The sequence below is a fragment of the Chroicocephalus ridibundus genome, chromosome 1, assembly GCF_963924245.1.
Source record: "Chroicocephalus ridibundus chromosome 1, bChrRid1.1, whole genome shotgun sequence".
Taxonomy (NCBI): Eukaryota; Metazoa; Chordata; class Aves; order Charadriiformes; family Laridae; genus Chroicocephalus; species Chroicocephalus ridibundus.
Genome location: NC_086284.1, coordinates 93,864,312 through 93,877,544, shown reverse-complemented (window position 1 = coordinate 93,877,544; position 13,233 = coordinate 93,864,312). Strand labels below are relative to the sequence as shown.

General features: G+C 40.6%; 1 protein-coding gene across 2 annotated transcripts in view; it reads left to right on the top strand.

Moving 5' to 3' along the window:
• The first annotated feature begins 9,785 nt into the window (after positions 1 to 9,785).
• DMD (dystrophin) overlaps positions 9,786 to 13,233 on the top strand; it is a 1,176,878-nt gene continuing 1,173,430 nt past the window's right edge. For both annotated transcript variants that reach the window (XM_063343608.1, XM_063343591.1), the window contains exon 1: positions 9,786 to 9,961. In XM_063343608.1, the coding sequence (XP_063199678.1) occupies positions 9,865 to 9,961 (97 nt within the window). In that variant the 5' untranslated portion in view covers positions 9,786 to 9,864. The remainder of the gene's footprint in view (positions 9,962 to 13,233) is intronic.

Sequence of the window (13,233 nt, the reverse complement as noted above, 5' to 3'; positions counted from 1 at the left end):
TGAGCCATCACAGATGTGAGGTTTGGAGGGCTGATGCCACAGGGTTCTCCCATTCCTGCCTTTGCCTGGGAACCAACCCTTTAAGGGTCATGCCTTCCCCTGAATCTGCTTTCAGCTCTGGCTGAGTGAGAAAAGGTTATTGCTGAAGTGCCTTCTAAATTACTATTATATGCCTTTCTAACTAGGGCCTGTAGGGCAGCCCAAATAAATCACTGTGCCCAGGCCAGTCTGGGGATTAAAAAAAAAAAAACAACAAAAAAACAAAACCCAAACATTTGCAGTATTGAAAAAGAGGAAATATGCACGTCCTGTGGATGTAGCTGCTCTGTGTCTGAAGGAAGACTGGCATAAGTTTGGGGAGGGAGGGCAGTGGCTACCCCGTGTGAGGCTGAGTTGTCCCACAGCTCGGACAACGGTCCGTGCTCCGCTGTGTGGCTTTTAGAGTTTACAGGGGAGCTTTGACTTTGTTTTTCCTGTTCCGCAAAGCAACATCCTCTCCTACTGTGGTCTGCCTTTGAAATGATTGGAGGATCAGGGTCTCAAATTAGAGCCGATTCTATTTAATGTTTATACATTAATACGTGTAAATAATAACATTAATACAATTCTGTATCAGTAATTTCGACGAGGGGATCGAGTGCCCCCTCAGTAAATTGCAGATGACACCAAATTGGGCAGAAGTGTTGATCTGCTTGAGGGTAGGAAGGCTCTACAGGGGGATCTGGACAGGCTGGACTCGTGGGCTGAGGCCGATGGTATGAGGTTCAACAAGGCCAAGTGCCGGGTCCTGCGCTTGGATCACAACAACCCCATGCAGAGCTACAGGCTCAGGGAAGAGCGGCTGGAGAGCTGCCTGAGGGAAAAGGACCTGGGGGTGTTCGTCAACAGCCGGCTGAATATGAGCCAGCAGTGTGCCCAGGTGGCCAAGAAGGGCCAACAGCATCCTGGCCTGTATCAGAAACAGTGTGGCCAGCAGGACTAGGGAAGTGATCGTCGCCCTGTACTTGGCACTGGTGAGACTGCACCTTGAATAGTGCTGTTTAGTTTTGGGCTCCTCGCTACAAGAAAAGACATTGAGGTGCTGGAACACATCCAAAGAAGAGCAGCAAAGCTGGTGAAGGGTCTAGAGCATAAGTCTTGTGAGGAGCGGCTGAGGGAACTGGGGTTGTTTAGACTGGAGAAAAGGAGGCTGAGGGGAGGCCTTATCGCTCTCTACAACTACCTGAAAGGAGCTTGTAGAGAGGTGAGGGCTGGTCTCCTCTTGCAAGTAATAGGCAATAGAACAAGAGGAAATAGCTGCAGGTTGCTCCAGGGGAGGTTTATATTGGATATTAGGAAAAAATTCTTTACTAAAAGGGCTGTCAAGCACTGGAACAGGTTGCCCAGGGAAGTGATTGAGTCACTGTCCCTGGAGGTAATAAAAGCCATGTAGGTCTAGTGCCTAGGGATGTTGTTTTGTGGTGGACTTGGCAGTATTAGGTTGGACTTGATGATCTTAAACGTCTTTTCCAACCTAAATGATTCTATGAAATCTTCAGGCATATGAGAAATCTGCAGGAAAACTGTATTTAATGATATGTTTATCACCACCGTGCATACCAAATGGGTTGTTCTGGTCCCCAGCACATGGCAGAGCTGTTCTACAGGCCTTGTGTAGCAGTACAGGAGGAAAGATATGGGCAAATTTGTTGTAGTCCATTAAATGAGGGGATTATAGTTCTCTTTGAGATAGAAAATGAGCCATCTAACTTGTTTCTCATCAGAACTGCCTGCAGTTGAAGGATATTAGGCTAATGAAGTCTTCTGCTATTGTCACAGAACCACAGAATGATAAGGGTTGGAAGGGACCTTTGGAGATCATCTAGTCCACTCCCCCTGCCAAAGCAGGGTCACCTAGAGCAGGTTGCACAGGAACATGTCCAGGCGGGTTTTGAATGTCTCCAGAGACGGAGACTCCACCACCTCTCTGGGCAGCCTGCTCCAGTGCTCTGCCACTCTCAAAGTAAGGAAGTTCCTCCTCATGTTTAGGTGGAACTTCCTATGCTCAAGTTTGTGCCCATTACCTCTTGTCCTGTCCCCGGGCACCACTGAAAAGAGCCTGGCCCCATCCTCCTGACACCCACCCTTTAAGTATTTGTAAGCATTGATAAGATCCCCCTTCATTCGTTTGTTTTGCAGACTAAAAAGACACAAATCCCTCAGCCTTTCTTCATAAGAGTGGTGTTCAAGTCCCCTAATCCTCTTGGTAGCTCTCTGCTGCACCCTCTCCAGTGGTTCCCTGTCCTTCTTGAACCGGGGAGCCCAGAACTGGACACAGTACTCCAGATGTGGCCTCACCAAGGCAGAGTAGAGGGGGAGGATGACCTCCCTTGACCTGCTGGCCACACTCTTCTTGATGCACCCCAGGATGCCATTGGCCTTTTTGGCCACAAGGGCACATTGCTGACTCATGGTCATCCTGTTGTCCACCAGGACAGATGGTTTTGTCAGATTTTTGACAAGAGTGTTGTCAGATTATTTTTGTCCACCTCATGGATTTTGGATTGATTTAGAAAAGATTTGATAACCTTGATAGGAACAAAACTTGGCAGTTCAGGTCTTTGGTAGTAGCCCGCTTTCATGGATACTGAGAGAGGTGCCCCTCCTGGACGTCCAGGAGAGGAGCTGACCCCAGCTAGCCTTTAGGGATGATGGAGCAGAACCAACATGTAGGTGGGAGACTGACCAGAAGAGACGAGGTGAAAATCTGGGGCAAATCTCCAAAATGTTTGGGTTTTGTTTTTGTTTTCATGACTTAGAGATTCTTCGTCAGACTTTTCACATGAAAACAGGATGCTCAAACTCTCTTTGTGCTGAAGTCGAGAAGGTTATAGAGCACCAACAGTTGTGGATGACAAACTCAAATTTAGTTTCAGGTTTAGGTTTTAATTTCAAATCCCGTATTAAAAACAAACATCACTTCCCAAACAAACAAAACTTTCTTTTTTTAGTATATTAGGTTTCAGGAAACTAAGATAGTTTTGTCTGTTTGTCCTTCTCCTTTATTCACATATGGTAATAAAATAGTAGACATCCCCTCTTAAATCTCCAACATTAAAGCAGATTTTTCAATGACAGCAATACAAAATATGAAGTGTATTATTTCTGCTGGCTAAAGAGGGAGGAAAGGAGGGGAAGATTCTTTTATTTGTGAACCCCACTGTTAATTTGCATTGTGGCAAGAGCTCTAGATACTGTGGAGAGAACTCAGCTTTCTAAGGCAATACCAGGTAACTACCATGGATTTTATTTTGTTTTAATTTAGAATCTATATTAAAACATCTTCTTATGATGCTGTGTAGTTTTATTTCCTGTTATAGAAACAGTAAATGTAAAATCTTATGAGATTTTGATATTTCTGAAACCCTCATTGTTATGTTTATGCCAGGAAAGTGGTATAAATAAATCAAACCAAAAACATGGTTTCCACGGGTTTTTACTGGGTGCTCTGAACTGCTGACATGCTTAGGGACCACAGACGGTGGGAACCCCATTGGTAAGCGGAACCCCAGACTGCATGGCCAGCCTTGTTCACTGAGTATTAAGGAATTTGCTTTCTGCCCCTTATATTTTTTAGGTTTTCGGGAACTTTCTGTTCTACGAAAAGGGATTGGATAAGTGCTGTCTGTGTGGGGTGTTTTGTTTGTTTTTTAAGGGATTTGCTAGGGTTTTCTGAAGCAGTTACAGGTTTTTAGTGGACCCGCCATGTGAAAAAGTTGCCTGGGATTTTAATCTATGCACTCAATTGGAAAACAAAGCCTTACAAAGCGTTGCCAGTTAAGGACTCTTGGTTGCCATCTTTGGAGATTTTAGACTACTGTTAGCAGTTACAATCTCATCAGTAATCTTAATCAGTAATCTTAATCAGAAATCCATTTTTAATATTAACACCACAACCCAAACCACATAGATAATTAATTTAGGAAAAATTATAGGAAAAAACAATGAGAAGGTAAGTTTGAGATACTGTGGGAATTTGGAATGTAGTAGAATTTGCTTTAATTAGTTCTTTAACATATAGCTGTCATATGCATGTTATCATGTTATCAAATGGTTAATGATCCATTGGGAAAACAATGAATTAGAAGTACCACTAAACCAGAATGTAACTGTAGAAATGACCAATAGAAAACATTTGAAACAATGTGATCTGTGATCTACAAAACATTTATCGATGACCTGCCATTTAACCACAGTTCCATAATTTATCCTATAAATCGTCTGCATTTGGTGAAAATGGAGAGAAACGTTAAGTACTTTGCTGGAGAGTTATACCAGGTGAGAGTGCTCGTGGGCTCAAAACCACAGTGAGCTGAGTACTGGCACACAGGCTTGCACGGAAGGGCAGGCTGTGAGATGTGTCTTAGTTCTGTTTTTTTGGTGGTTTGGGTTGGTTTTTTTTAAAATTTTTTTATTCCTGGTACATCTGTTATTCATCATCTTATACATGCACTGCAGCTGTAGAAAGAATGAACAAATTAAGATGCTTACGTCAGTAATTATTTCAAGCCTAGTATTGCTGAACAATGTCTTTTCCCGAAGAAGTCAAGGTACAAATGGAAGAAGGTTAAAGCTGTGTAGCTCAAGTCAGTCTAATTTAAAAGGAGCTGTAAGAGAATAAAATACACGCTATATTTAATTAGTATCTTAAAACTTCATGCCATTGTTCAGTTTTGTGCTAACAGCACATACAAGACCTGCTTCAGGAGGAGGATTAACAGCATTTCCTGAAGAGTTCAAGGTCACTAATTCTCTGTGTTAAATAGTGAAACTCTGTATGTTTCTGCTTTCTGATGTGTGTTAAATATTTGCAGAATGAGTTAACTAGATTTTTTTTTTCTTGCTAGAACTGAGTATTTTAAATTCACTGTCACTGAAATACATATGCTGTGTGAGAACAAAATGTAGAATATCTGTTGGCTTATCTGTAGACATAAGCAGAGGTTGCCATTAAAAATCCTCAAGAGTTACCGCATTTGAGAGATGATATTATCTCCATTTGTAGCAGTGTTCAAATGACTCCATATCACACAGCAATATTCAAAATTGATGTAGAGTATCCACTTTTTAGCATGCTGTGTTCTGCCATTAGAGGTGCCCTCAGAGAACTGTTTCTGTAACATCTTTTATGAATAATTTTTTATCCAAGTCCTGCAATATGAAATCCTGGGGTTGCTAAGGACATCTCTGCTTATTATTGTTGTAAGCATATCTGTAATAAAACTTTGTAAAACTTTCTTACCATAAATGGAATCAATCTCACTTTGAAAGGTTGGTCACGCGTCCTCCTTAACACATCCTTGGCTAAGTGTGTTCTGAGCTTTCAGTTGATGACAAATGTCTGAACTTAAGTGAATTTCATACACCTGAGATTTAGTTAAAAAAAAAATAATAAGATGACTTCTGCACAAAAATATTTGGATGAACTATGGTGCAGATGAGTGAAAAGTTTCAAACCCCCCAAAAGTTTCAGCTCCTTGGATGGCTGTCAGGTGCCTGGCTGGATGACTTCAGACACCCACATCTGAAAAGTCTCTCTGGCCAACACAGTTGTCCTCTCCAGGTGACTGCACCTTTGAACCATTTTGTTGGAGTCCCAGGGCTTGTAAGCATATGTGTGGAGATTACGGTTGCACTGGGCTTTTAGTTTCTAGAGACATGACTTCATATATATTGTTCATTTTCAGTTGTTTACATGTTGCTCTGTAGCAATTCTTTAAATCTTGAGCAGTCAAAGCTACATGTGCCATAATTGTCAGATGTCACCCTTTCTAATATCTCGATTGGAGATATTGTCATTAAAATGAAAGTACTGAGAGCTCTAACTCTATGGGAAAGTGATTTTTTATGGACAGCTCACTTTTATAATCATACGTCAGATATTCTGTAATGAGAAGTAATTAATATAGAATGATTAACAGTAAGAAATAATTAATAATTCCTGTCTGTGTTGTCCAAACAAAATTTCCGGTGCTCCCATTTGAGATTTTTATTAATCTGAACACGCACAGTATATCATTAAGTTATTTTCCTGCATGATTGATTGATTGAATTAGTTGTTTACTGGGGGAGGGATGAAGTATCTAAGAATAATGGGAGGCAGAGAAAAAGGGAAGAGAAATTTACTTTCTTCAGGAGACATTAGCAAAAAAAAAAGAACAATTTTTGCTAGGTAAAATCAGCATTCATTTTTGCGTGCTAGAGAGAGTGCATCATGTAGAGCATCATGCAGGGCTGAAGGTCAAGGCCAATCTACTTGCTTCATTTCTTTTTTTTTTTTTTTTTTTTTTTTAGCGGTCCATTATCTACTGTTGCTTTGTTGGAGTCACTAGTATTTCCAAAGAGGAAAACAAAAAGGAAAAAAAAAAATGGCAGCAAGAAGAGATTCTACGTTGTATCTTAGTTATCGCTGTGATACGCACACACCATCATAATCAAATTCAAGCACACTGAATAGGCCAATTAGTCACTCTAGTAGCAGTGAAGCAATTAAAACAAATAGACCTGTCTTTGCTATAAGCTGTAGATGGAATAGGAAGAGAGATGGGTTTCCTTCCTTTCTCATGACGTTGTCGCTGGGGTTTCTTTGCCTATTGAGTTCAATACTGTAAAAAGCAGAATACTACGTGATGAGTGCTTTTCCACTTGTTGTTTATTTTTGCTTTTTACAGACTGGGGACAGTTCTGTGTGAGACAAAAAAATTATGTATTTGTGTTATTGTAGAGTCTGGGAGCTCTACCCATGGTGCTTTCTCTATAAAGCAATTTATTCCATATGGGTGGGTTACTATAATTATATCTATGCAGATGCTGAATCCAGTTACAATAAGCAGAAACCAAGGCTGTTGTTTTCTCAGAAAAATGCAGAAAAACTAGACACTGAAGCCAGCTATTAATCTGGCCTATTAGTATGTGGACAGAATGACTGATACTGGTTTCTCCTCCCAGATTCGCCATTTGTCTCTGGGCCGTTTTTCTATACAGCTAGTGTACACAGAGGATGCCAAACCTGGTATATTACAGTTCCCTTCTCCTCCCAAAAAAACAATTTAAATTTTTTTTTTTTTTCCCCAGGGCAAAAATGGCTACTTCCCATAGCCCTGATCTGAATGGGAATGGTCTGTGTGGCTAAACTACATTGCAGCTGCTGTATGCTGTGCTCTGGGGGCAGTCATACTGAATGATAAACCCCAGTGGATCCTCCTTGTAATGCCATGCTTATCTCTCTGGAAATATTTTCCATGATTCCTTCTTTCTTTTTTTCACTCTTTTGGCTGTTTCCTGCTTTTTGTACTTCTTTCTGAGTTATCTGGGTGGGATAGGATTCTGCTACAGTATATTTATACCATACCGGATGCCCCCATTCTCTTACCAGTAGTATTTATCTTATTAACATATGAAATATTTCTCTGGATATTTCCATCTATAATCTCGCACAGCTCAAAATTCATTGAACTAGAAATCCAGCCTATGGCGAGTTTTGGGGTACTTTACGGCTTCACTGCAACTACAGGCTATATGAGCTATGAACTCAAACTCATCTTTTGTGAAATGCCATGTAAATAATTCCTTGTTGCTATGTCTATGGTTTAAAAATCATAGTGCAGCCAAAAGTATGAGATATTAAGCATATCCTTTTATGTACTTTGAATTTATGGGGACTTCAAAGTCAGTCCTCATTTATTGTCTGGTTTGTTTCACTTCAGAAATGACTTGAACTGTGAACAAAAAGGAGCTGACAGTATTTTCAGATAGGCACTTTATAGTTGTGCACTTTGCAACTATATGATAGGACTGCCTCTGTTGCCTTGAATGCAAAATTAGCTTGTTGATATGTGCTGCTACAGACAGAGGAACAGATGTAGTAATTCTACTTTATTTACATGAAATCTCTAAAAAGGCATTTTCTGGCAGCATGCTAGGAATAAATACAGTATCAAATATAAACCACACCATGCTATGTTAGCTCATTCAGGTGTCAGCTGTGCCATTTAGATGTGGGTGAGAGCAGGGAGTCGATACCTCCCAGCACCAGCCTGCTCTGGCCACTGCCCACCAGCGGGTGTTTGCCCGGGGAGTGAGCCTGACCCTCTGCCCAGGGTCTGGGGACCCTGTGACCCTGCCTCTAGCCCCTGGGCTGGGGGTCTGCACAGGGCAGAGAGGGATGTGCCCTGTAGTCGCACTCACTGGTGACACCCCTGTAGGAGGCCTTGGGGAAGCTATCAGATGTCCTGATTTTTTATTTTTATTTTTTCAAAGTAGGAGATTCTCTTACCATCCCCCCCCTTCACTTTCTCTAACTTAGAGTTCCCCTAAGCTCATGTTTTCAAGCTTCTCTTTCAGAGCCAAGAGGTTCAGGAATTTAACAGAGACTTAGGAAAATGTAGGAGGAAGGGACCGTCAGGGTGGAGGGATTGCAAACCATGGAAAAGTTCAATACATCTTATGTGAGTGAAGAAAAATTGAGGCTTAAGTAAAACCCTACGAGCCTTTTGAATCAGGAATATGAGAACTGGTGAGTGATGCTGAGCTGGCCACCACTGCAAGGGAAAGCTCTTCCCAGGGGACTGTGCCCTTTCCCTTTCCTCACTCCTCCTCTGCCATCGTGCAAAGCCCGAAGAACTGCAGCGATAGTCCCTGCTCTCCCTCACTACTTCACTTAACTAGCAGGTTTTAGCCAGGCAGTTGCACGTGTTAAAATGTTCCCTTTTTTCTCTCTCAGGTATTCAAACTTTCCAGTGTGGGGTTGGGGATGTTTATTCAGCTTATGAGCAAGCAGAAACATTAAAGATTAAATGCCTTGACTCTGAGCTGCAGGCAGAAGTGGTGGGAGGAGATGCAGCTAATTTAACTTGGAGAATGATTGATGTGTATATGTCAATTTCTATTAATATTCTTTTGAAATCACTGACGCAAGCGTGTTTTTCCCCCACCCCAACAGAAAATATAAATAGAAAGACAACAAAACAATCCTATCCCTTTAATTCATGATACTCAGAAGCAGTTAAGCAAACTCTGTCGTTTGAGAGTGTCCTCCACAGGCTGGCAAAAACCAGCTTATGGTGGTGCTCTTACCACTTTAAGAATATCAAGATGCTCTAACAGAGCTATCCACTTACTGCTAAAATGTATAAAGCACAAAAAGGAAAAGTCACCTACAGGTAGACCTAGATAAATTGCTTAAAAATGTACCGTTCCCTCATTAGACAGCCATTCATTGCATGAAAAGAGCTAAATGTATTTGTTGAGGTGCAGCTATAAAAGCCATGTTTAAAATGAAACAGAGTTGAGAGCCTGAATGCACAGCACTGCTATTCAGAAGTAGCTTTCGAGCCGAGAGTTTCAACGGGAAGGTGCTGTTTGGTTGGACACAAATCAGCAAACATTTAGCTGAAGTGTGAATAATTCAAGCGTGCATGAAGAACCGTGCTTTTTGAAGAGACGGAACGCAAGAATAGAAAAAAAATAAAAAAAATCTTCAAACATTTGCATCAGCCTTAGAGGACAATGCGAGCAGCAGGATTTGAAACAGATTTGCAGATGCACTCTCTTTAGGCAGGGAGAATGCTCATTAAATGCAAGATGCTTCTGTGGCTCGTGTGTTTGCACGGAGGTAGAGGTTTGCAAGACTGACGTATCAGATAAAGTCAGAGTGGTTACCACACCGACGGTGTAGCAGCTGCATAATAAATGATGGAGAGAATCATGTTAGGCATGCCCACCTAACCTAACTTGAATCATGCGAAAGGGGAGCTGCTGGAATTCAAATAGACTTTCTGGTTCCCAGCAGTCGGCAGTAATAGAATGCTTTCAGGAAGATGACAGATGCAGGGGAAAGATGCTGTTTTGCACTATCTTGATTTGTTACGGCAGCCAACTTATTGGCATGATGGAGTGACAAGAAAAGCAGCTGGCATGGAAGGTAGGATTATCAAAGCTATTGCATCATTATGAATGTAATTAGAAACTGACCATGACAAAGCATATGCTAGAACGAGCTGCTGCTGATGGCAGAGGATTTGTTGCCGAGGTCTTGAAACTCTGAAAACAACATTCCTTGTGCAAAATGGATTTTGCAGTTTCATTTGTGCTTGTGTTACCCTTTCTTTCCTGCTCGCCTCCAAGCTCGGGGAATCGCTTGCTTGAAAGAGAGTGTTGTGTTAGGATGAGGCTGAAGAATAAAGTATTTTCTAAGTCTGTGAAGCCTCAGGTAGATAGAAACAAACAAATGTGAAACAAGACTGGGAAAGGCTCCCTCGGATTCACTAGCAAGCTCTGACTGATGTATTGGCATATTCAGGAATCCCGAGGAGGTGAAGATGCATGTACTGAATGTTTTTGGTATAATGAAGAGGCATTATTGCAGGTCTCTGCTTTATAGTTAGGTTTTCCGACAGGTTTTATTCCCCATCAGTTTTTAGCTCTTGACATTTATTCCGTTGTTTGGTGTTATATAAAGAATATACATCAATATCTCCTGCAGGGTTTCTCAACAACTCCAGCATCTGTTTCAGCTATTGAACTGTATTCACGTTTTGCCAACTTGATGCCTACCCAGCTGGTCTATCATTTCTCGCTTGATTACTGCTCTTAATTTCTCTGTATCAGCTTGTTTCAGATAGGATTTTGAAAGCTGTTAATGAGAAATGACAGTAACTGCTAAATTATTGAGAACTGGAGTATTCTCTTATTTTTGAAACATCAGAGCCTATTTTTGTGTGCATTTTATTAAATTCATATTCTGTGTTGCAGTGAGGTTTTCATATAATCATTGAATTTATCTGTGACTACTTTCAAGTAGATGAGTCACAAGCGTAACTTTCAACTGACTATTTTGAGAAAGTTTGAGAAAAAATTAAAGGTGCATGCTTTTGGTGTATGTATCATCTTAATATACTGTTCTTTCCTCTTGTCTGTCCTCCACCTCCCACCCCGCAACCTATATAGTCCCTCTCTGTCACGGTGAACAGTCATTAAGTGTATACTGTAAGTATTGAAATATATTTTATCACCACTAGGGTGAAACGGCTAAGCAGCTCCGAACAGGTGATTTGAACAGGTTTAAAACAGACGTCAGCTCTATCAGAGTGGGTCACCCTGGGTCTAAGAAGTAAAAGTGGTGTTTTCTAAATGTAAGGCAGGGACCCCTCCTTCCTTCCTCTTCAGAGGTCCAATTCAAACGCTGCTTGATAGCTCACAGGATATGATTATGTTACATTACGGAGATTATTTTGCCTTACAAAATGCTTTCTTTCAATATAAACTCCCTTCTTCATCAGATCTATGATTTTTTCCAGGGTGATGATCAAGAAATCTCTTGTCATACTAGATATTCACTTTTCTGACTTTATTTTAAATGACTTTGCTGTCTGTACCCTATGTAGTCTTGTCAAAAGAGGATCAGGCTATTAAACACTAAATGTTGCTGACTAAAGCTGTAACAGTTTTAGAAAGATAGATGTTTCTAGATACACAGGAGTGAGCAAGCCTTTAGAAAGTTTGAAGGTAAAGATCAGTAAAACTGATATACTGTTAGCTAGTTTGAGCATTTCCCTACTTTGATCACCTCTGAGAGGCATTTTAAATTATTTTGTAACTGCTGGGAGGGGAGATGTACTTATTAATGGACAGGATCACTGTGGGGTTTGTATAGCCAAAAATAGTTCTGTAGTTTTGATGACAATAAAAAAAATACTATTGTTATTCTATTTCAGTGATGTTCTATTAAACTTAAAAATACTTTGTCCTTATTGATGGTGATTCTGCCATAGAGAGAATAAGCCATATAAACAGCTTAAGTGCCATTCAACTTTTCAGGGTAGCAGTAAAACTGTTTTATATTGCATGTATTATATTTATACTCCTGAAGCTGCTAGTCACTCCTTGTCTCAAGAGTGCCGGCTGACTATAATCGTACAGTAGTTACTTAAAATGGTCTTCTCCTTGCGATGCCGGTAATCGTAACTGCATGCTGTCTGTGGGCATCATCCAGCTGACAGGTGATTTTATAGTTTGCTTCTGGTTTATCTATAGTATTTGGCTTTAGCTTTCTGTTTCGTTGATGAATTAAGACGACACTAGGTGGAGCTAGCTGTTGGTTATAAATAGAGCTTACAGCAACACAGGCCCGGTTAATGAGCAAGCCCCTGTATATAATGAATGTTATTAAAAATAACAATTTAAAATGTTAAGCATTGAGTTGGACCTTAGCCATGAAATTCTAGATGTGGTGGGGTTAAAGGAAGCAATTTTTCCATTTTCCTTTCCTTTTATTAGTTTACAAGCTAGTAATCAAAGATGAAAAATAATAATAGAAAAATGCATCTACATTCAACAAAGAGGGCTGGGAAGCAAAAGAACGGAAGTAGGAGAAAAGAGGAGAGAAGCAGCAATAAGAGCCAACAGATGTTTCCACTGTAGATACGTGCAGATATCCAGTTGTGTATCTGTCTTACTTTAGCCTGCTGCACATAGATTTTTCTCTCATCCTTACGCATAAATACTCTTTCCATTCTGTCTTCCTGAAACAATTTGTAGAGCTGACATCTTTCACTTTATATTTAGATATGGGACCGATATTTTCAAATCTCTGCTTGGAAGGGTGATCTAAAAGGCGTGCAAGGGCACAGGAAGTTGTCACTCACACGTTGGCTGGCCATAATTAAGAAAAATTTAGAGGGTTATTTATTGACTGAGGTGGCAGCTGGTTGTATGTGCTCCTTCATATGATTATGGTTCTTAATCCCAGTCAAGGATAAGAACTCTGGAGTCTTAGGCAGTGTGACAACACAAGAAAATTACACTCACTTCCGGACAGATTTACAGATATGTACCGAAGGTATGGTATATACATTAATTCAGCAAAGAAGAGAGAGAAATCAGGATATATGCTGATACCTAGGTACATGAACTGAAGAGGAAAAACCAAGAAATAAATACGAAGTGTGAGATGAGTACAGGGAAAGGGACAGGCAAAAATAGAGATGAAGAATATGAGCTGTGGACCAGTCTGGCAGAGCAATGACAATTCCCATCAACACCTGTTTAGTAAAGCACTTGTAAGTTCAGTCATTGTCTTGTTTTTACTGCAGTAAAAAGGGAATTGGGGTAGGAATATGCTCAAGTCAGTGAGGAAAACTTACCCAGGAGGAAAATGACAGCTGCTGGATGCTCCAGGAGTAATGAAGTTTAGAA